Here is a 21,739-nt window from a genome sequence, read left to right as displayed (position 1 = left end):
ATCATCTAGTAATTTTTTTTACTCGGCCTTAGGCCCAATTTTCAAAAAAAATTCCCGGGGGACAACCCCCCGATCCCCCTCTCACACTTTCGCTGCACCAATGTTAAACTGCTTCCGACGCCCCTGTTATGTGTGCCGTTGGGTAGCATTAGATCTCTCCATGACCTGCGCTCATTTGTGGTGGTGTTGTGGAGGTGGGCTGGATGAGCCAGTCCTGTCTGTAGGTCGTACGACGCGTACACTGTACATGCATTGCATGTTGTGCTGAACCTGTACTCAATTTCGCCTTTGAGCTTCAGCGAGCTCCGCGCAAGAACAGTAAACTGGTATATGATTTTCCTTTCCCTAGTCCTAAATCAAGGTGGGGCGCTCTCACAGTAATTTGCGACAGCTTTGGTGTGCTTTTTTGACTGGGAGTATTGATGTTGTTCCTGAACATAGGTCCAGTACTTCAGGCATGTTCAAGATGCATAATGACTGTGTGCATGTATATCTGCATGCACAGGTGTTTGATTTGCTCAACAACAAGGCAAAGCTGCGCATTCTGGAGGATGGCAAGCAGCAGGTGCAGGTGGTCGGTCTGACTGAGCAGACTGTAACATGCGTGGACGACGTTCTACGCTGCATTCACCTCGGCAATCAGATCAGGTATGTAGCACATACACAACTGTACTACAGCAACAACAGCAGCAGTGATCCGATGATCATTGGGCAGCAATGGAGGTCGGTTGATGAGCTTCTGGAAGGTTGAAAAGGGTGATTAGTTCTCTTGACCCTGCTTATGGCTGCGATAAATACTCGGTCTCTCTGGACAGCTAGCTGTTTTGACCTCGTCAGGTGTCTTCAGTGGAGGCCAGAGTCACTGACCGAACCGATCGCTATGAAGCCTGATGAACAAGAAAGCACCTCTGTCACCTTTATCCAGTGTATTCTCTTACATATTTCTCGGGATTCGCAAACTCCATTGCAGCCATTTACATATTACCTTACTCAGTCCAGGCACTCACACATGGTCTCTCTGCTGCAAGCGTCACTTCGTATTCACCCCACTTTTCTCTTACAGTTAGGACGTGTGAAATCCGACCTCATGGCGAGAAACAGCTGTACGTAGAGTGGTGTACCGTTCTAGCGCTATCAACACTGGGCTGTGCACCGAATACGACTATGCTTTTTTCATGAGGTCTGATTTCAGTTTCTGCAACTGCACATGGTCCTGAGTGTGTGGCATCCTCTCCGGTTTGAGTTCCAGTGTTCATCAAGCTTGTGTTTGTCGTCTCGCCATTTGTCATGGTTCACTGCAGAACGTCCGGGACTACATCCGCCAACCAACACTCGTCTCGATCACATGCCGTCTTCCAGCTTGTGCTGCGTAAGAGGTACGGGATGTCTGTTAGCCCCCTAGCATTATTATGATCACTACATGTTGGCTTTTTCCGTCATTTGGATATCCGACAGTAACAGTTAGTTGGTGGCTCTCCTGTTATCTATCAATTATTTTTGTTGAAAATTTCCACACAACCCACGCAGGGCCTGCTGGAGAGCCGGGTCAGCCGGGTCACGCGCCCGGCTGGGGAACTGCACGACCTGGCTGAACAGATAACACCGGGTCCAGTCTGACCCGGCTGAAAAATGTCTCAAACTGACAATGGATTCATAAAATTCCGGTATTTTACGACTAGCGGACCCCATCTCTTGCAAGTCTAGCGCAACCGTACACACTACAGTCTACAAGCGACAGAAACTCGGCTAGGGTCAACTGCGGTCACGTCAACTGGTTCGAGCACGATCTGGCCAGTTAGCGGCGAGCAGGAAGTCAGGACATACAAAGTCGATGGGGCAGGCAGTCAAAAGCGTTACTTTGACACAGTTGCAATTTTTCAGCCGACTGGTGATTTGGATGATGGAGCCCGCAGCGAAGAGAAAAAGATCTCACCTTTCCAAGACTCTTGGAAGAAAGGTCGACCCTGGCTGGACTACGACCATGCTAGTCTATCCATGTCATGCGCTTTGTGCAAGACGCATTTCCAAAGGAAGATGAGCGGCGATGGATTTGGTCGTTCGTCCTGCTACTAGCAATAATTAGAAAACAGAATTCCTTTTTTTCAAATTGTTAAATCAGAATCCAATGGAACTGCTTTGCATTCTTCACGTAATGTCGTTTACCTTTTACGTTTGCGGACTTTGATAGTTCGCCTTGTTCTCTAAAATTTCCGATTTCCGGTAATAAATTCGCCTTTCTGTTTCCTGCGTTTTGAGCAGGCTTTTTGGTTGTTTTTCTGCCGGATGATCTGACCCGGCTTGACCCGGCTGGCCTGCATGCGCCAGGTACACTCTGACCGGGCTGTGTTGAATGTCTAGAGCAGGCACTGAACCCACGGTAACTTTAGTGTCACCTCTGCATCTAGACCACTGGATTATTGGACATACAGATGCATACAGAAAGGTCCTACCGGAGTACGCCACCTTGATTTATAATCCGGGGAAAGGGTCACCGGTATATTGCCATGTGCTGTTCTGTACACTGCGCTATGATAAGCTAGCTCGACTTTGAAGTCCGCTTCATGTGGGTTAACGCTCGATAGCCTACAGTGTAGAGCAAAGACATGGCAGAGTTTGGTTCTGACAAGGGCCTAGCTCTGCCGAATGCAAAAGCAATTACGGTTTCATATCCAGCAATGTTTGGCAAGAGTGTCTATTCTTTCCATTCTCATCTTGGTACAGAACAAACAAGAAGCTTCATGGCAAGTTCTCACTGATCGACTTGGCTGGTAACGAAAGAGGTGCCGACACTTCCAGTGCTGACAGACAGACGCGAATGGAGGGCGCGGAGATCAACAAAAGCCTTCTGGCGCTCAAGGTTGGTGCTCCCAGGACTAAAGAACCCACACAGTGTGTCGTGCAGTTGTTTAGAAATTTCATCACCGCCACTGCCGCCACCGCCGTCACATGTGAAAAGTGTGTGTGTGTGTGTGTGTGTGTGTGTGTGTGTGTGTGTGTGTGCGTGTGTGTGTGTGTGTGTGTGCGTGCGTGTGCGTGCGTGTGTGTGTGTGATACAGTCTTACTGTATGCCTTATTGTGACTCAGAGCCACTTTTAACTTTCAACATGTCGGCAAGTTGCAAGCAGGATATGAATTCAATTGCTGTGGCTATACTGCTCTGCTCTCATGTGTTGTCAACTTCTGTGATGTTTCTTTCTGGTTTTGTTTGCTCTTTGATCAGGAATGCATTCGAGCTCTTGGTCGCAAAGGTGCTCATTTGCCGTTCCGTGCCAGCAAGCTCACCCTGGTAAGTGACAATGGTCTATGTGTGTGTACATGTATGTGGCAGAGGCTTTTGCTAGCTATTCGTTCTCCGTGTTGTCTTCTAAGCATTTCATCAAGTCAGTACGTGAACTGGTAGCTGATATTTCCTGCAGTTGTAGTGATGTGATGTACCGCGATTTCCATGATCGATCATTCCCTCCACTACCAATTCAACTGACAAACAAATGCTCTACTGCTGAAAACAGGGAATCCTTTGCAGTTCACGATGGACTCGCAAAAGTAAGCCGGCACGAAACGTAGAACTGTAGTGCGAAAAAATTAGTGAAATTGACTCCAATCGCCAACATTTCCAAGTGCAAATTAGTCTGTTCTCTCAAATCGCGAACTAAAACCGGCGCAAATATTTCCCGGTTCTCCGCATACCAGGCTCATCTCGATATACCAGCGATGCTCTTCAAAAGTGTAATTACCTTTGTGTGTTGTTGTAGTTGCTGCTGCCGTCGTCGTCATTTGTTGTGATGCATGGGTGGTGGCATTTCTACGGTTGCCAGAAATATTCAGTCTGACTGGTTCTCACGTGAACAGTGGGTTTTTTTCAACTTTTTTGTAAATAGATTTGGAATCATGCTTATTGGCTTGCTGTGTGTGCTTGGGACTGCTAGGTGTTGAAAGATTCGTTTATGGGTGATCGGTCTCGGACGTGTATGGTAAGTCATGATGAAGTTGAAGACCCGTCTTGTTGACTTGTAGGTATATACTGGGTATGTGCTGATTCTGTTTTAAAAGATCATCAAATTATCACATGGTCAGGGAGAGTTGTGCATTTCTTTATCCGGCAGTGAATCACAGTCAGTTTTGAAGCTTTCAGTAGCAGTCTTCATTGACAGGAACTACAAACTATGTTCATGTACACGTGCAGTATTTAGCAGTCTTCATCAACAGGTACTGCGCCGGATATCCTCTGTTCGTAAAGTGGACGGAAGTATGTACATGTACACGTGCAGTACTTCTTTTCTGGTCTTGTTGTGTGCTGATGGTCTCCGTCAAATCTGCTCTTGTGTTTCCTGTTGTATTCTGTTTTGTAGATTGCCATGGTATCACCGGGGCAGAACAGCTGTGAGCACACGCTGAACACGCTACGATATGCCGACAGGTTAGACTAGACATCTGCGTTGTTGCTATTGCGTGTGTGCGTACGCGTGCGCGTGCATGTGTGGGTGTGTGTGGGTGTGCACGTGTGTGTGTGTGTGCGCACGCGCGCGTGTGCGCGTGCACGAGTGTGTTTGGTGTGCTGATCATCAAACACGGATTGGATTGAGCTTGGAAATAGAGTGCAGTTTTCCACCTCATCCCTTTTCCACTGCACCCTGTGTAGAAGTGGAGGAGCACGCCGTGATAGTCTTCATGATATGCGGTGTGCCGATCCGTGTTTGCTGAACCATTCTTGTTGTCTGCCAGTCGGCAGAATTCTTGCTATCACTCAGTGTCATAGTGTATTGCACTCCAGGCATTACAATTTCTCGTCTTGTGTGTGTGGCAGAGTAAAAGAGTTGGAGGCTGGCAGTGGAGGTGGTGCAGCAGGCAATGGTGGTGACATGCCCCCTCCTGCTGCACCGCTATCACCACCACCACCACAGCCCATGGACGATGGAGAAGCCGACGATCTGCGGCTCGTGCATCAGTCTCTGAAAGAGGTTAGTTAGGTCCTGTGTGTGTGTGTGTGTGTGTGTGTGTGGGTGTGTGTGTGGGTGTGTGTGTGCATGTTTCCTTGTTGGTGTGTAAGTGTGTGTATGAGTGTGGGTGGGTGCGTGCATTTGTGCTTGCATTCGTAAGTACATGACTCTGTGGATGTGGGATATGTGGGTGCATGGCTCTTTGTGTGTGTGTGTGTGTGGGTGGGTGCGTGCATGCGTACATGCGTGTGTGTGTGAGAGAGGGGGCTCTGGGTGTCCAGGGGCATGTGTGTGTCTCTGCATACTTAACTTTCGAAATCCAAGACGGTTCACCAGTTCATAGAATATAGTCCCTACCTAAATGCAATAGGATTGCCTTCTCCTGGCTGTTGACGTGTCGACGGTTTAGAATTCTGATGCCAGAATGTTCAAACTGCAATCCTCTGTGTACATGCACTCCGTTGTGCCAAGTTCCGATGTATGCACAGCAGTAGTAATACTTGTATTGTCTGTGAAGCTGCTCAACTGATCTTCCTCTCGGACTTGTCCAAGTACTCGTACCAGTACAGTTTATTCTGAATCATACATAGTCTTTACTTGGATTTGACTGACTTCTGCTGTCTGGTTGTTGTGCTGTGTTGACAGGGGGAGCAGCTGTTCTCTAACGATATCTTACATTTCCATGTGGCTATGTCACACCTGGTGGAGGCACAGGAACAGTTAGTCGAATGTCATCGGGGATTCAACCAGGTAATGGCCATGTCCGTGCATGTACTTGCAGAACAATAGAAACCAGCTGCTCACGTCCTTTCATCGCCGTGTCCATGCGTCACTAACTTCATTTTCTTCTATGCATGTGTTCACTCTCATGTGTGTGTATATCTGTGCATGTGTCCGTGTGCGTGTGCGTGTGTGTGTGTGTGTCCCATATGGTGCAGTGGTATGTGCAGCGATTTCCAATCGATAGGTTGCGGGTTCGATTCCCGACGATTATGGTCACACACGTCTTTCTTCTCTTTCTCAGACTCTTCCTGACTTTTCTTTCATTCTCCTGGGTGGTTACCAACAGCCAGTGCATGCCGGAGTATGTGGTGTGATGTGTGTGTGGGAAAAAAAAAAGAAAAAAAAAAGAAAGAAAAAAAGAAAAAGACCAAAAATAGGGATTCACTGGCCAGAAAAAGTCACTTCAAATAGCTGTATGGTGTAGACCAGGCTGAATAGTGACGGTCAATTCTTCAGCCTTGCAAGCTGTTGAATGGTGCAATCCCGGCACAAGTTGCTATGGCTTCTGCCGTAGCATTGCTATCATCGCCTCCGGCGATGGGCGTCAAAGGTCAAAGGTCAAAGGTGTGTGTGTTTCATTGATTTGAATTCAAAAGGTGTGTATGGGCATGGATATCAGCCACATTTGACTTCAGTAACCATCACTTACTTGCAACGGCATGGTTTGTGTGTTTGTCGGTCTAGGCGGAGTTCATGAGACGGTCAGAGCAGCTCTTACAGCATGCAGACAGTCCTGACAGCGACATGGAGGGTGAGTGAATATTCTGCTGCTGCGATTTGTTGAGCAAGCCAACTGCATTCCTATTCAACGCTGACGTAGATATGATTCTGAATGTGCGGAGTTGCCAGTGTTACTATAGCAGATAGGTGTGCAGATGAGTCTGCAAAGTCGCCGGCCTGGCACTGTTCATATACGTCAGTGTGAAAGCGTGTTGTAAAACATCACAAGAGTGTAGTCATTTCATGTATTCTACACAGTCAGCCTTGGTGATGCGGCCAGCGTTTCTGCATGAGAGTTTATTTAGCTGTGACTGGCTACAGGAACTAGTACAGCTGTAACGCAATACGGTGTTAAGGGTATGGCAGCAAAGCTGATGCTACACGTTGTAGAAGTGCATTGCAAGACATCCAGTCATGGCCACATGATTGCCCAACTTCACAAGGGTGTTTACCTTGCGAGTCTCTACAAGAAGTACATACAATGATACAGTTCAGTATAGCATACCTCAAAGGGATGTAACAAAACTGTACTGTGTAGCCAAGCTACTGCATATCCGAGATCAATTGACTTGTATTCCATACTGCAGGGTCCTTGAAAATAGTACCTTATTGTTTATTAATAATACCTCGTAGTACAGTCAAGCTTGCGAATAACGACCGCCGATCGGGCATGAGAAAAGTGTTGTTATTCATGGGGTTAAGTTTATGCAGTTAATTGGTTACTTGGTCTGACGGTAGTGTCGTTCTTCATGAGTTGTTGCTATTCGTGAGCTTGGCTGTATGTGATACTGAGTATCCAGGTTTCTTTATACCGAAGTTTTCTGTATTTTGTTGTTATGTTGCTGCTAGCATATGCTCGGCACCTTGAGGAGCTACTCACGGAACAAGAGCACCATGTTGCCCAGCTACGAGGTATATAGTGTGTTTGTGTGCGTGCGTGTGTGTGTGTGTGTGTGTGTGTGTGTGTGTGCGTGCGTGTGCGTGTGTGTGTGTGTGTGCGTGTGTGTGTGTGTGTGTGTGTGTGTGCGTGCGTGTGTGCGTGTGTGTGTGTGTGTGTGTGTGTGTGTGTGTGTGTGTGTACGGGTGTACGGGTGTACGGGTGTACGGGTGGGTGTATGAGTGGGTGGGTGTATACATGACTATGTAGCAGTGTGGTGTCTTGCTATGATCAAGACTACATGAACAAAGAGTGTGCAGCTTCTGACTTTTCTGCATGAGTATCTGTCATGGCATAAATTCCTGGATTGTATCATAGTTGGCGCAGATATGCCGCGGGAAGTGGCGTAGTGGGTGCAACTGAGCTGCAGTTGTGCTGCAGGGGGCCTGATTGAATCTTGCTTGTACGCGCTACATCACTAAAATGATGTAATCCAGGAATTTCACCGTGACAGCAACCCATTCGAGCCGCACACTCTTGGTTTCGTGCACTTTTGCTATGATATCATGTACGGCAGGTTGCATTGGCGTGTTTGTTGCGTGACCGGGTGCATATGTGCACATGTGTGCATTTTCATCCTTGTTTGTAGTTGCGATACTCAAAGCAGGATCATATTGAAGGTGATATAATGGTTTTAGGGATAAAGTTAGAGGATCTCTTACGTTTTTCAGAGCAGTTTAGACTAACTCTTCAAGACTGGGAAGCTTGTGCGGCTCTTCATAGCGGTGCAGTTTCTTCTGAGGTGACCTGCTCAGGAGACTGGGAGATTTTGCATTCCCGACTCATTCTTTAAAAAAAGCGCTCTGTTTCTCGCCTCCTTTGTCTTGGAGACTCACAAGTCTCACTATTTCTCATCTGTTTGTTTGTGCATGCATTGGTGGACTGCAGCTAAAGTGAGCAGCTTCCGACAACAGCTGCACGAAGAAGAGATGGCCAGTCAGCATGTCAAGAAACTGCCTTTCCCGTAGGTACTGTCCTGCGCAAACTGTCTAGTTGTTCACGTCCTCATTGTCCGGGTATTTTCGAAGATGCTCCTACTTGTGCTACGGGTTTCCGCCTCTGCTAGCTACGCCGTAGAAATGTATTGCCAGTGACCTAGTTTAACTTTGCATTGGCCTTGTTTTATATCCTCAACCCCCTTTACCGCTGTGATTGGTAAGTGTTACCGCCTCTGCTGTCTTTGATGCATCCTATCTTCTACCTCAGTCGTTGTCCACCCCACCCCTTCTCTCTCTGTCTCTCTCCTTGCTGCCTTGATTGGAGACCAATGCAGCAATTATTTGCTTGTATCACATTGTCTTTTTTTGTGTTTGAAAAGTGTAACAATAATTTTGGGATTTCATTTCCCCATCAACACATAACTTATGCATGTACCTATAAAACTATGCTTTTAGTACTACCATAGCCACATTTACTAACAAGTACTGGCATAGTAAATCACTATATCTCTGTGTTTTTTTTACCCTTCGAGATCTGCTTTGTGTACACATGCTTGCGTGAGTGTGTGTGTGCGCGCGCGCGCGCGCGCGCGCGTGTGTGTGTGTTTGTGTGTTGACTGTTGAGTATTGCTTCAGTCGAGTTTGTAATAATTATCGCTCTGTGCGGTGTTTCTCTCACTGTTACAGTGACACGTTCCTTTTTATTTGCTACTGTAATTATTGATACCTATGCTGCTGCTGCTGCTGCTTCTTCTGCTAACCGCTGCTCTGACTTCTGAGCTTCTTTTTTTTAGTGTGTGTGTCATAAGTTTCTGATTTGTGGCTTTTGGTATTCTAGTCTCTTTGTTCAAGCAATACTTCATGGTCAGTTTTCTTCCCTGCTGTTCTCTTGTATTAGCTCTTTGTTTGTTTTGCGAGTTGATGCGCGGGATTGTTATTTTCTTTCTCAAGGCTTTGTGTCGTGTACAGGACGTCGAGTCCGAAGGGCTGCGTGTAACCGTTACTGTGAACAGCTGTGTTGAGCTCAACTGACTTGTCCATGTGTTTGGGGGAAGCAGCCTCTGTGCCAATGTGCAGCCAGGGAACATTACAATGCATTATTGTACTACTCCCTGGCACCGATTGAGTGTGGCTCGGCACTACGCGTAGAATGTTTTTGAAGTTACGCTTGCATGCACGTGTCAAGAGTAGAGTACATGACATTGTACTAATGTGCACGTTTGTTGATGTGCCAAACATGGCCAAACATGTATACACTCAAACGCCTCTTATCCGGACGCCTCAGATACGGGCACGTCTCTCTACCGGGCACCTTCAGCTTGGGTTCCGATAGCACAAATGCTTCGAATTCGGGGGTTTTGAACCTTTTTTTCCGTATGAGGAAGTGCTTATTAATTTTTTTCACTGCCAACCTATGTAATCCACACATTTTTATCCATGGGTTCCTTTTGCATCCTGAACATGTGCAATACATTCCGAATAAACTTCTTCAAAAAATGATATGGTACATGGTAGATGAGTTATCCTGAGATGCGGGCAAATCTGAGATACGGGCAGTGCCAGGTCCCAAGGTGCCCGGATAAGAGACGTCCAAGTGTATTATAATGCTCTTGATGGGACCTTTGTGATCATACAAAGAAGTTGTCATCGAATAACCAGTGAATTGTTAGTCTTGTCAGTTCCTGCCATCTGGTCTGGAATAGTGGAAGTGACTTTGGCTGTCTAATGTACTGTAAAAGCAGAAATTTTCGGTGGTGTAATATTTTCGGTATTCGCCAAAATCGGCGGTTCGGTAGCGGGAAATTTTCGGTAAAACCCATTTTCCAGGTAAGTGTACTAGTACTACCAGTACATGTATACAGTATCGGGTGTACCGACAATTTCGGTGCGTTTTATTTTCGGTAAAAATTGTCGGCACCGAAGTTACCGAAAATAAAACACCACCGAAAATTTCTGCTTTTACAGTACGTACACTGACTACATTCTAGTTTGTGAACCGTCATGTACATGTACATGTCAATAATAATAACAATCATGGTGATCATGGACATGGGTCATGGAGATGTATGATTTGTACACGTGAGTAATGACGTAACCGTACTGGACACATGTACTACGAAGATCTGCGTACCACATACTCAAGAACACACTATTTTCTCTCGAACTACTCGACTTTTGATTGAATTTTCGCATTGGATACCCTTCTTGATGCTTTATTGAGTTGGATAGGATGGCGTCCAGGGCATTGCGCTCACTTCCAAGGCAATGGCGATATGCCTTGCAACCCCTAGCTTCTCAACAATATCGGCGACATTTGACATCGGTGAGGAAAGTTGTTTGAATTATATTTTTCTATTTTTGTTTAACACTTGCATTTCGTGTGGACATAAGCTTTAGGTCAAGCCTATGACTGTCAATTATAATTATTTCTAAACTAAAGTATTCATTGGCTGTGTGTGCGTGTGACCACTGCATTACGCGATCATCATTGTGTAGGCGTGGGCGAGTCAGCCAGCCATTTCAACGTCTCGGAGACATGCTAATCTCATGGACAATTCCACCAGGTTCGCCTCGGGGCAGGCCACTGGTGGCAAGGTAAAGAGCCAAGAGGGGACATGTCGTGTATTTTAGGACAATGCCTATTGTATGTGAGATGGTGAAGGGTTATGTTAGTACAAATTAGTTGAAATTACAATGATGTTCCCTCTTCAGTTCCTTCCACTTTTGAATATAAACATAATGACATCAGTGGTTTATAATAATCTGCGTGGAGACAGCAATTATGCATTATACCAAGAGTACTCTTGATTAAACTAGTAACTATGAAAGGGATACATTGCTGCACACTCATCCCTTCATACGCACGTCAAGGCTATTGTTATGTTATTCCAGCTGGATAAAAACATCACAATGTTCCTCTTGACAATGTTGCATTTTTTTTCTTCTTCTCCTCCCCTTCTCCCTTCCTTGCCGTGGTTGGCTAACACCCTCTCTCTTTGTATTGGCCGGTGTTCTCACTGTGCTATGAGATGCTGTAATAAATAAATAAATAAATAAATTACTTGCAAGCAGATCAGCCCACTCGCTGATGTTCTTAGTACACGTAGTGCAACTCATCAACTCGATTATGAGTTTTTGGCTGGATCCGTACTCTCTGGGATTACTATACTATTCGACAGTCGTAAAAATTGCAGCACGGACTCGCATGTATATAGACACCGCCGTCCCGGTGTCTCTCTCAAGCCATTTTGTCCCATTTGATACTATCCCCGGTGTATTGAGATACCGTATTTCCCCGTAAGTTAGTACGTACTAACTTTCGAACTTAGCAGCCACACGAGTACTAACTTTCGGGGGTGGTACTATCTTTCTGGGAGTACTTTTTTATCGGAGATAAATGACACGCAGTGGGAAGCCTGCGCAACTCTAGTGTCCGTGCATATGATGTATGTACTGTACGGTGTCTGTACATGTAGGACGGGTACGAACTTACTATCATTCGGGGGGAACTGTCTTTCGGGGTGATACCCTCGGCAGTGGAAAGTGTATTTTTATAGGGGGGTACTAAGTCATTGGGGAGAACTAACTTACGGGGAAATACGGTAATCCATCACTGAACTGTGATACATGCCATTCCCTTGTTCTATTCCGCCTTCCTGTTCAGCCATTCGAGAAGGTGCTGGTTGCAAACAGAGGTGAAATCGCCTGCAGAGTAAGTGAAGCGGAGAACGTTAATGTAGGAGCTGGTGTTCGTGTGGTGGATGGGATTAGTTTGTAAGGGGATGAGTAATTTGATTTCTGTGTGCGTGTGTATGTGTGTGTGTGTGTGTGTGTGTGTGTGTGTGTGTGTGTGTGTGCGAGTGTGTGTGTGTGTGTGTTTGTGTGTGTGTGTGTGTGTGTGTGTGTGTGCGAGTGTGTGTGTGTGTGTGTGTGTGTGTGTGTGTGTGTGTGTGTGTGTGCAAGTTGCTATGTCTAACATAGCTGTTCACTATCATCGCTTCCGCGATGGGCAGGTCTGAGGTCTGAGGTGTGTGTGTGAGTGTGTGTGTGTGTGTGTGTGTGTGTGTGTGTGTGCGCACGCCGTGTGTGTGTATCACGTTAGTCACCCCACTCATAGATTAAGTTTGTAGAGTACAGCGCAGGTTATGTAGTCATTTAACAAAATAAGACAGTAGCTTTTAACTAACTAAGTTTTAAGAACTATTAGGCCACCAATCAAGCTCTGCTAACACACAAGTGGTTTAGACCACGCCGAGCTATTTGCTACTAGTAACACAGCGATGCGCTTGAGAGCTATGACTCATGGTCATGGCATTGAAAGTGTCAGTTTGTCAGAAATGTTGACTTTGATTCCACTCTTTATTGGCGTAAATATCATGTTCAGCGTTTGTATGTAACCCGTGTCTATGAAAGAAAGAACATGTGTACGATGAAAACTATGAATAAAAGAGAAAATGTGGAGTTTAGATATACACCTGCGAATTGCATGTGTTCGTGCAATCCCCTCCCCCCCCCCCCCCCCCCATATATACGTGCTTGGCCTGCATGTGTGTGCTTGTACATGCCTCTGTGGCATTGTGTGCGTGTGTGTACACACAGGTATTCCGCACATGCAAGGAGATGGGCATCAAGACCGTGGCCGTATACAGTCAGGCTGATCAGAGTGCTGTAAGTGCTCTGTAGAGACGTGAAGCCAATGAACCGTGTGTTTTGTGTTTTATGTGTGCTGTGATGCTGGTGCCGAGGACCTGGATTTCTTGTCAGCACGTTGGCATTGATATCAGTACAGCCTCATATACACTTACAGTACAATGCACAAAGGAACTTCAACATCAGGTCACTGATCTTCAAAGCATGTAGTGCAGGGCGTACACAGGAATCCAGTGGAAAACGATGCTCATATCTCAGTAGACCTTTTGAATTATGTTTCCACTGGATTTGTATGTGTGTGTGTGTGCGTGCGTGCGTGTGTGTGTGTGTGTGTGTGTGTGCCATGCACTACATGAATACCTTGGTTATCGTGCAGTGCGTGACGAAGCAGTTTCCCGTCTCTGTATTTCTGTATATTGTTCTGCACGTACATGCATAGCGCACTCTCTCGAGATGGCCCTGATTGTGAATACCTTGACAAATGGTTTACTACATGTAGTAGCGGTTCACGACGCGTTCCTCTATGCTCTCTCAGCGGCAGCATGTGCATATTGACGTGTTCTGACAGTACGGTAAAAGTCCGTAAAGAACACCGTCCGTGTGGTGTGTGCGTGCGTGCATGTGTGATGTGTGGTGTGTGATGTGTGGTGTATGTATGTTTGTTTGTGGGCATGTGTACATACTGTTTATTCACAGCTGCACGTACGGGAAGCTGACGAGGCAGTCTGCATCGGTCCAGCACCCAGCAACCAGAGTTACCTGAACATTGAAGCGGTTGTCGATGCTGTCAAGCAGACTGGAGCAAATGCAGTATGTAGTCGTTGGCCTTCTGATGCATGACTTGACAACTGCCTTGGTTTGTCACTTAGGCGATGTGACTTTTGCTTCTCTGCATGGCTCAACTATACTAACTTTGGCATTTTAGTCCGGTTGATCCCGTGTGTGTGTGTGTGTGTGTGTGTGTGTGTGTGTGTGTGTGTGTGCGTGCGTGCGTGCGTGTGTGTGTGTATTGCATGTGTGCATGCACTCTGTGTGCTTGTGCTGTCCATTGCGTGTTGCATCTCCTCCGATTCACAGATGACTTTTTTTGAATCTTTGCATCATTCTTGACCTTAATGTCGGTGTGTCGGGCATTCTTGTATTCTTCTTGTGTTACCTCAGGTTCACCCTGGATATGGGTTCTTGTCGGAGAACAAGAAGTTCGCTGCACGCCTGGTACGCTCATTGCAAACTGGTATACAATACTTGCTTCGATTGGGTCCTGACGTGTGTGCCCACTTGGGGCTGATCTTTGAGTAGGGAGTTCAGTTCCGGTCGCAAAAAGCGAAAAATGCAGTCACAGCTCGCCTGTACAAAGTGAATGGGCGCCTCGTGGCTGCAGTTCGAGGCCCAAGTATCTTCTCCCGCGGCCTTTTCGGCCTTGTCGATGCTATTTTTAGGTAGCTGAGGTCATTACCTTTCCAATGGTGACCCACATGCCATGCTTCCAAAAATAATGCCTCCGCGCTTGGCGCGGATGCACTTCGAAGTACTAATTTCGACCAGATCCGTACTCGGCCCCGCGAGGAACACCCAGTTTTCGTGTTCAGCGGCCTCGAATTAGCCTAAACCAAGAGGATTCTAGAACATTGAGGCTCGCGCTTTATCGCAGTAGAAGGAAAATGATCACAAACCAGCCCATGGCGATTTCCTGGTGGTAGACGAAAAAAATCGAGTGAACTGCGCTCGCACAGTAGAAGCAGTGACGGTGAAAACGTGTGACTTGTGCAAGTAGGCGCGCACGGCATGCGTGCACACTGCATGCATGCACACATCCTGTATCGCCATGTATGCACCAGATAGTGCAGTGCTGGACGGAAACCACACGGCTCACATACATACATGTACTTAAATTTACTTCTGTGACTATCTTCTCCCCCGTTTTCCTATCTTTCATCGACTATAACTCTAGATTGCCTTGGAATTTTGAGTTCAATTTTTCACAGGTTGTTTCTCACATCTTCCCGGTTTAGAAAAACTAGCCTTTTATGCGAAACTCGCAAATTTGGTTTTTCAATTGAAGTCCCTACTTTGAGAATGGCAGGACCGCCGGAAGCAGGCGTTGATTGGTGCGGCCATACCATAGCCTTTCATACAGTTTGTGTTTGTGTGCGGTTGTAGTGGTTGCATTTAACCTCTTCACCAGGAAACATGTGTTGGTTGCCAGCAGTTTGATCCGGTGATGCTCTAACCAACCGCACTGGTTCCGGCGGGCCTGAATAGTGTACCAAATGTGTCATTGTGCCGAGTGACAATGGCGGATTTTGTCGGTTTATTTCACGACAGTCAGAACATGTTGAATTGTCAAGCTGGGAGACTGAGGCGAAACACACAGTCATGTCAAGTACTGTAAATCAACAAATTTTGGCCGGTGAGAAACTTTGGCCGATCTCGAAATGAAACTTTTGGCCGTCATTTAACTTTGGCCGATTGGGGTTTTCAAAAAAGAAATCGATTGGTACATGTATTTGTTGCCCTCACATGCAGGCATCATTTGCCTCTATGACAAATTTTGGCCTGCAATTTACTTTGGCCGGTTGGTACCCAGCGGCGAAATCAGCGAAATTAAATCGCCAGCGAAAATTAGTTGATTTACAGTAGTAGCTGGCAGTCACGTGGCAGTTTGTATTTGTACCTTGCCCCCATAACCAGTGCTAACTGCCAGTGGGGTGGGGCACAGGCGGGGAGATAGCTAGCCGCGGCAAGAAAAGAACAATGCCTTGCACTGAACTGATACGTAGCACTTATTTTGTCATAAGCCTATACTGCATTGTTGTATGCCTGAATGTGCACTGTTGATTGTTGTAGGCTGATGAAGGCGTCGCGTTCATTGGTCCAGGCTCGTTTGCCATCCATGCAATGGGTGATAAGATCGAGAGCAAGAAAATTGCTAAGGAGGCCAACGTCAACGTGATTCCCGGATTTGATGGTGTAGTTGAGGTGAGCTAGCTAGCTGCCTGCATGGTCTAGTCATACTATGGGATAGCACTGGTGAACTCGAGTTTGCACGCCAACTTCACAACTGCAGTGTTGCATTCACATGCGCCCGTAGGAAATACCACAGGAAGCTTGTGTCCAGCGTATTTAGTTTGTGGAAGAGTAATGGTGAACACTGAGAATTATAAGTTGTAGCTGCAGTATTGAGAACACGAAACAGCTGTTTGTTGCTGTCACCCACAGCTACATGTACATGTATGCATGTAGTCTTGTTTTATTCTGCCATGTCTTTTAATACTTCGCTATGTCATTCTTTGGATGCTGATCCCGTATGCAATGAGAGAAGAAGAGAGTTGGTGGCTTTCTAGGTCGACAGGGTGGTATGTCTTGGCGAAGACGATCTCCAGGCGAAGACGATCTCCAAAGCATGAAGGGACACTTGAAAATGTGTATATGTGTGTATGTGCGTGTGTGCGTTTGTGTGTGTGTGGTGTGTGTGTGTGTGTGTGTGTGTGTGTGTGAGTGTGTCTGTCTGTCTGTCTGTCTGTCTGTCTGTCTGTCTGTCTGTCTGTCTGTCTGTCTGTGGGTGTGTGTGTGTGGGGGGGGGGGGCAGGCGTGTGTGTGTCTGTGTGTGTGTGTGTGTGTGTGTCTGTGTGTGTGTGTGTGTCTGTGTGTGTGGATGCGTGTGTGTGTGTGCGCATGCGTGTACGATTATGTGTGTATGTGGTAGTGTGGTTGCCTTCAGTCAGCATTCCCTCTAATGGAAGTGTTGTGTCCTTTGCCTCTTTACTGTACAGAACACCGATGATGCCATCCGTTTAGCTAATGAGATTGGTTAGTAGGATGCGTGTGCTTTGTTCCATCACTGCCCCCTCCCCCCCCCCTCCCCCCTCCCCTTCCCCCCCCCCCCCCTCCCCCTCCCCCTCCCATACAGTTACCATCTAAAGTTGCTGTATGTATTTTGCACTGCTGGGGCTCACATGCAAGTGTGAATTCAACACTTTTTTTAAAGTTTCTTTCTATACAGTGTGGTAATGACGTAGTAGTAGTAGTGTGCTACTGTTAGTGCTGTGAAGGCTTGGTGTGTGAACTTAGCACTAACATTTACTTTAGAAATGGCTTTAGCTCCTCACAACTTGCTTCTGCCTAGCGCTGGATCTAAGTGGTGCCCGTACGTGCACTTTGCGCGACTTTATTGCGAGATTAACACATCGTTTGCTAGCTGCTCACCCACACCCCGTGCAATGGATTGATTTATGCGCCATGCTGTCGGTGTGCACTGTGATAACTTCACACGTCTACTAGTACACGTACTGCCTTGCACTTTAGCAATGATGATGCTATATCTAGCACCGTGCATGCGTAGACATTACTGTTGGCTGTATAGATGTTGACTCTACTGCATTCAGTCTTCATGTATGTTCCAGTTGGATTGGTTGCTGTGTAACAATCAGCGCTGTCTTGGCCTGGGCATGTTTGGCTTTGCGTCCTAGTTTATGCTGTTGTCCATTCTTTACTGCTTTTCAGGCTACCCTGTCATGTTGAAGGCATCTGCTGGTGGTGGGGGCAAGGGAATGAGAGTTGTCTATGATGACAGCCAGTGCAAGTAAGGGCACCTGTTCACTAAGCTTTGTCTTGATGAGGGGAGAATAACTTTGAATAAGACATAATGTGTACTGCAGTTGTGCTGGCCGTCAGTACAGGTTTCTTCCGTGTGTGCCTGTACCTGTATCTTTGTCCAATGCTCCCAGTGTTCAGGTGTGTGTGTGTGTGTGTTCGTGGATGTGCGTGTGGGTGTGTGCATGTGCATGCATTGGTGCGTGGGTGCGTGCTTGTGAGCATGCATTCATGTGTGTGGGCGTGGGCGTGGGTGTGCATGTGTGCGCGCATGTATGCATGCTTGTGCAGAACACAAGAACAGAACAATCGGCTTTGCGCTCCTCTACCATGCAACACTAACTTAGTGTGCTGATATGTCTGCTGTGCTGTGTGGTGTGTGTGCTGTGTGTGGTGTGCTGTGTGTGTGTGTGTGCTGTGTGTGCTGTGTGTGCTGTGTGTGTGTGTGTGCTGTGTGTGTGTGCTGTGTGCTGTGTGTGCTGTGTGTGTGCTGTGTGTGCTGTGGTGTGTGTGTACGTGTGTGTGGTGTGTGTACGTGTACAGGGAGGGATTCGACTTGGCTACAGCCGAAGCCAAATCCAGCTTCAATGACCATCGTCTGCTCATTGAGAAATTTATTGAAGAGCCGCGTCACATTGAAATTCAAGTGAGGAGAACCTATGAACATTTTGACTTTCTGTTGCCACTTCCAGAATCGGAGAGGCACATCTGGTTGTCGAGTCATACCTTAGGAGTGTGGCATCTTCCATGGACCACAGCAAGAAGGCAGCAATTCCTGCACCCATGATAAACTGAAATATACATACTAGTAACATGACTTGTGCATGCGTGCATATGTGTCTTGAGATGTATTTTCTTTGTGTGCCGACAAGGTTTTCTGTCTAATGTTATCTGTAACTGTAACGATGACAGTGTGTGTATGTGTGTATGTGTGTGTATGTGTGTGTGTGTGTGTGTGTGTGTGTGTGTGTGTGTGTGTGTGTGTGTGTGTGTGTTGTGTGTGTGTGTGTGTGTGTGTCCTCACTTTCCTCCATTCCGTGTCGTTTGTGTTTCTGCTGTGACATCATCACACAGGTGTTGGCTGATAACCATGGCAACTGTGTAAGTAGTTCTCACTCCTGTATGCTATGGCGAGTTTGGCTCACTGGATGATCTTGACCTGTCTAATGCATGTACCGTAAAGTACCGCCGGAACGCCCCACCATCTCGTCCTTTCGTGGCCGTATTGTGGAGGTGGTCTCCTGTGTGTACATCATACGACACGAACTTTGTCCACATATTGCACGTTGTGCAGACAATCCGTACCTTCGAGCGGACACGAGCTCCACACAAAAACCTGCTTAGTGTGACCACAGTACACTAATGTTCTCACACCGTACGAACTTCGTTGCACTCTACCATACGATTTTCTGTTCCCTGGCTTTAAAATCAAGGTGGGGCGCTCTCGCGAGACGGGGCGCGCTGGCGGTACTTTACGGTATGTATGGACGAGTAGTTGAGCCTCAGGTATTGTGATTTTCTACTAGTGGTGTATGCTATTGTTTCACTATAGTGACTTACCCTTGCATTTGATGGACACTGTCATCAGACTGATGTATTACTTCGTGTGGACAATGGTGGATTACTTTGTGTGGGCACTTGTGGATCACTTTGTGTGGACACTGATGTACCATAATTATTGTTTGAACACTTGTGAATTTATGTTGCTTTGATTGCTTATTGTAGATCTACCTGAACGAGAGAGAATGCTCCATTCAACGCCGTAATCAGAAAGTCATTGAAGAGGCACCCAGGTTAGACTCCTTGGTGGGCATTTTGGCGCTGTTATGCTGTGCATGCTGTTGTAGTAGCGCACCCTCAACACCATTACATATGTATTTGGACAGAGTGCCAAGTTGCTTCTACAGTTTCAACACGTTTACTCCACTGTCTTATACAGTCCTGCTGTGTCTGTCTGTCTGTCTGTCTGTCTCATACGTTTGTGTACAGCACGTTCCTCACTCCAGAAACACGCCGGGCAATGGGAGAGCAGGCCATCGCACTGGCCCGTGCTGTCAAGTACTGCTCAGCTGGTGCGTTGCTGTTGAGTGTAGATGTGTTTGTTAAACCGCCGGACTCTTAGCTCGCTGCGTCGCACACCCCTGTCTTCATTTATATTTTTGTAGCAATGTGTGCTGTACAGAGTATGGTTAATTGGTGCGCTGTTGTGGAGTTGTGTTTGAACTAACTTGTGATGGCCACCTCTGGCAATTGATTGTGTTCTTTCACTGTACTTGCACTATAGGCACCGTCGAGTTCTTGGTGGATAACAAGAGAAACTTCTACTTCCTGGAAATGAACACGCGGTTGCAAGTATGTTTGCAGTGTGTTCTTGTATTGGACTGTACTGTCAAAGTCGCACACAGCACAGACTAGTACACAGTCTATCGTCAGACAGTTCCGTGTTTGCTGTAGCATTTGTGCTTGAAATTGTTATACATGTACAATTTAGCTGCCAGTGCGGATGTCGAGAGCTGTGGAAATTTGGCCTTGTTAACTGCTTGTGTGATCAGCACCATTGGTAATTGTGTTCTGGTGTGTTTATGTGTGTATGTGCGCACGCGCGCGTGTGTGTTTGTGTGTGTGCATGCGCACACGTACATGCGCACACGTGCATGTCTGTGTATGTGTCTGTATGTGCCTTTGTGTATTGAATCTGCAATCCACGTATGCATAGGTCGAGCATCCCATCACCGAGTGCATCACTGGTGTTGATCTGGTCAGCGAGATGTTGCGTGTTGCAGCAGGTACACTCTACTGATCTTGTGCACTGTGTGTGCATGTGTGCAACACCCTCTCCCTCCATCCCCCTGTGTGTGCACGCATGCGTATACTTCTGTGAATCATTCGTTGAATATGTCCGCACGTGTTTGTGTGCTACTCAGGCCTGCCTCTCACTGTGACGCAAGACGACATCGGTATCAAAGGCTGGGCTGTCGAATCTCGTGTCTATGCAGAGGTATGTTGCTCTCTCAAGGGAACTTGTAAATTTCACCGGGCTTCAGCTCAGTTGTTTTTTCATCTAAAAATACTGTTGCTTTCTCCTGTATACTAGTCCTCCTTGACACTCTGGGCCAGTGCTAACTGTTTTGTTTACACTCTGTCAGTGGAATGCCACATTCACAGGTCCCATCACCTTTTGATTGTTTAACTTGTAGTTGGTTGTACGAGCGCGAGCTCCAGTGTGCGGGGAGCAAACCCTTTCCTGGTTGTACTGTTATTGCTTTGTTTGTTTTCTCTCTAGGATCCCAAGCGCTTCTTGCCATCTCCCGGTCACTTGAGAATGTGCCGTGAGCCTGATGTAGGTGCAGTAGTACTCTAGTTTTGTGATTGTCATTTCTGGGGGAAAAGTAAATCATTTTTGGCAGGCTACTGTGTTAGGCTGCTGGATTGTTGCCGTTGATGTTTACTGCTGTTGTTTCTAACTTTTCTGTTCTTGGTGTATGTTCTGTGAGCTAGGTGATGTTTGTCTGCATGTGTGCAGGGGGGGGGGGGGGGTACTATATTTGGTACTAGTATTTATCTTTGGTCAGCGGTAGTTGGTATCAGTGTGTTCCACTAGTCCCCAATGCACTCTCAGCAGACTCACTCCCCTTGTACATCACCACCATAGCTAGGTCAGTTGATATCAGAAGGTGTTTGCATCATTGCCAGCTTACACTTGTGTTTTACCGTGTGTCTTTGCTCAGGTACGCGTGGACACGGGTGTGAAAGAGGGCTCCACGATCAGCATGTTCTACGACCCAATGATCTCAAAGGTGTGTGCTTGATGACGTGACCCCAGAGTTGTTCGGTGATCTTCCTTACTCACCTGTTTACTTGTAGTTGGCATACTGCAGCCAGGTGATTGTAGTACAAAGCCTAAAAAGGAGTTCCTTGTAATCAAGCACCGCACCTAATGGCAGCTGGTCAGCATAATAACCACACTGACCTCATTGTGTGTTGTTTGTTCAGGTGGTTACCCATGGTGCTACGCGTGACGAAGCTATCGCTAGCATGATCGACGCCCTGGACAACTATGTGATTCGCGGTAGGCCTTGAATCTGTCCCTGTGCACTCCGTTACGTATACATGCAGCAGCATGCCAATTGCATTCATTTAGTATTGTTAGCTATTCATTTTGCTTTCAATGTGTTGTTGCT

At 46.7% G+C, this 21,739-nt stretch overlaps 2 protein-coding genes across 3 annotated transcripts in view; both read left to right on the top strand.

Annotated features, from left to right (window-relative positions):
- LOC135814943 (kinesin-like protein KIF2A) overlaps positions 1-9,343 on the top strand; it is a 24,895-nt gene extending 15,552 nt beyond the window's left edge. For both annotated transcript variants that reach the window (XM_065328143.1, XM_065328144.1), the window contains exons 16-26: positions 506-648; positions 1,302-1,376; positions 2,722-2,857; positions 3,221-3,286; positions 3,927-3,971; positions 4,350-4,417; positions 4,805-4,958; positions 5,583-5,687; positions 6,405-6,471; positions 7,290-7,352; positions 8,266-9,343. In XM_065328143.1, coding sequence (XP_065184215.1) covers positions 506-648; positions 1,302-1,376; positions 2,722-2,857; positions 3,221-3,286; positions 3,927-3,971; positions 4,350-4,417; positions 4,805-4,958; positions 5,583-5,687; positions 6,405-6,471; positions 7,290-7,352; positions 8,266-8,345 — 1,002 coding nt within the window. In that variant the 3' untranslated portion in view covers positions 8,346-9,343. The remainder of the gene's footprint in view (positions 1-505; positions 649-1,301; positions 1,377-2,721; positions 2,858-3,220; positions 3,287-3,926; positions 3,972-4,349; positions 4,418-4,804; positions 4,959-5,582; positions 5,688-6,404; positions 6,472-7,289; positions 7,353-8,265) is intronic.
- A 1,118-nt stretch (positions 9,344-10,461) lies between these two features.
- Positions 10,462-21,739, top strand: part of LOC135814941 (biotin carboxylase 1-like) — a 19,790-nt gene continuing 8,512 nt past the window's right edge. The window contains exons 1-19 of the mRNA XM_065328141.1: positions 10,462-10,638; positions 10,812-10,910; positions 11,980-12,027; positions 12,915-12,983; positions 13,662-13,775; positions 14,127-14,180; positions 15,813-15,944; positions 16,739-16,775; positions 17,469-17,547; positions 18,102-18,204; positions 18,633-18,659; positions 19,284-19,351; positions 19,548-19,630; positions 19,843-19,910; positions 20,275-20,344; positions 20,483-20,556; positions 20,842-20,898; positions 21,287-21,355; positions 21,552-21,627. Of these exons, the coding sequence (XP_065184213.1) occupies positions 10,546-10,638; positions 10,812-10,910; positions 11,980-12,027; positions 12,915-12,983; positions 13,662-13,775; positions 14,127-14,180; positions 15,813-15,944; positions 16,739-16,775; positions 17,469-17,547; positions 18,102-18,204; positions 18,633-18,659; positions 19,284-19,351; positions 19,548-19,630; positions 19,843-19,910; positions 20,275-20,344; positions 20,483-20,556; positions 20,842-20,898; positions 21,287-21,355; positions 21,552-21,627 (1,420 nt within the window). The 5' untranslated portion in view covers positions 10,462-10,545. The remainder of the gene's footprint in view (positions 10,639-10,811; positions 10,911-11,979; positions 12,028-12,914; positions 12,984-13,661; positions 13,776-14,126; positions 14,181-15,812; positions 15,945-16,738; positions 16,776-17,468; positions 17,548-18,101; positions 18,205-18,632; positions 18,660-19,283; positions 19,352-19,547; positions 19,631-19,842; positions 19,911-20,274; positions 20,345-20,482; positions 20,557-20,841; positions 20,899-21,286; positions 21,356-21,551; positions 21,628-21,739) is intronic.

This window comes from Sycon ciliatum, chromosome 4 (assembly GCF_964019385.1).
Source record: "Sycon ciliatum chromosome 4, ocSycCili1.1, whole genome shotgun sequence".
NCBI classification, from domain to species: Eukaryota; Metazoa; Porifera; class Calcarea; order Leucosolenida; family Sycettidae; genus Sycon; species Sycon ciliatum.
This window is presented reverse-complemented; position numbering and strand designations above follow the sequence as displayed.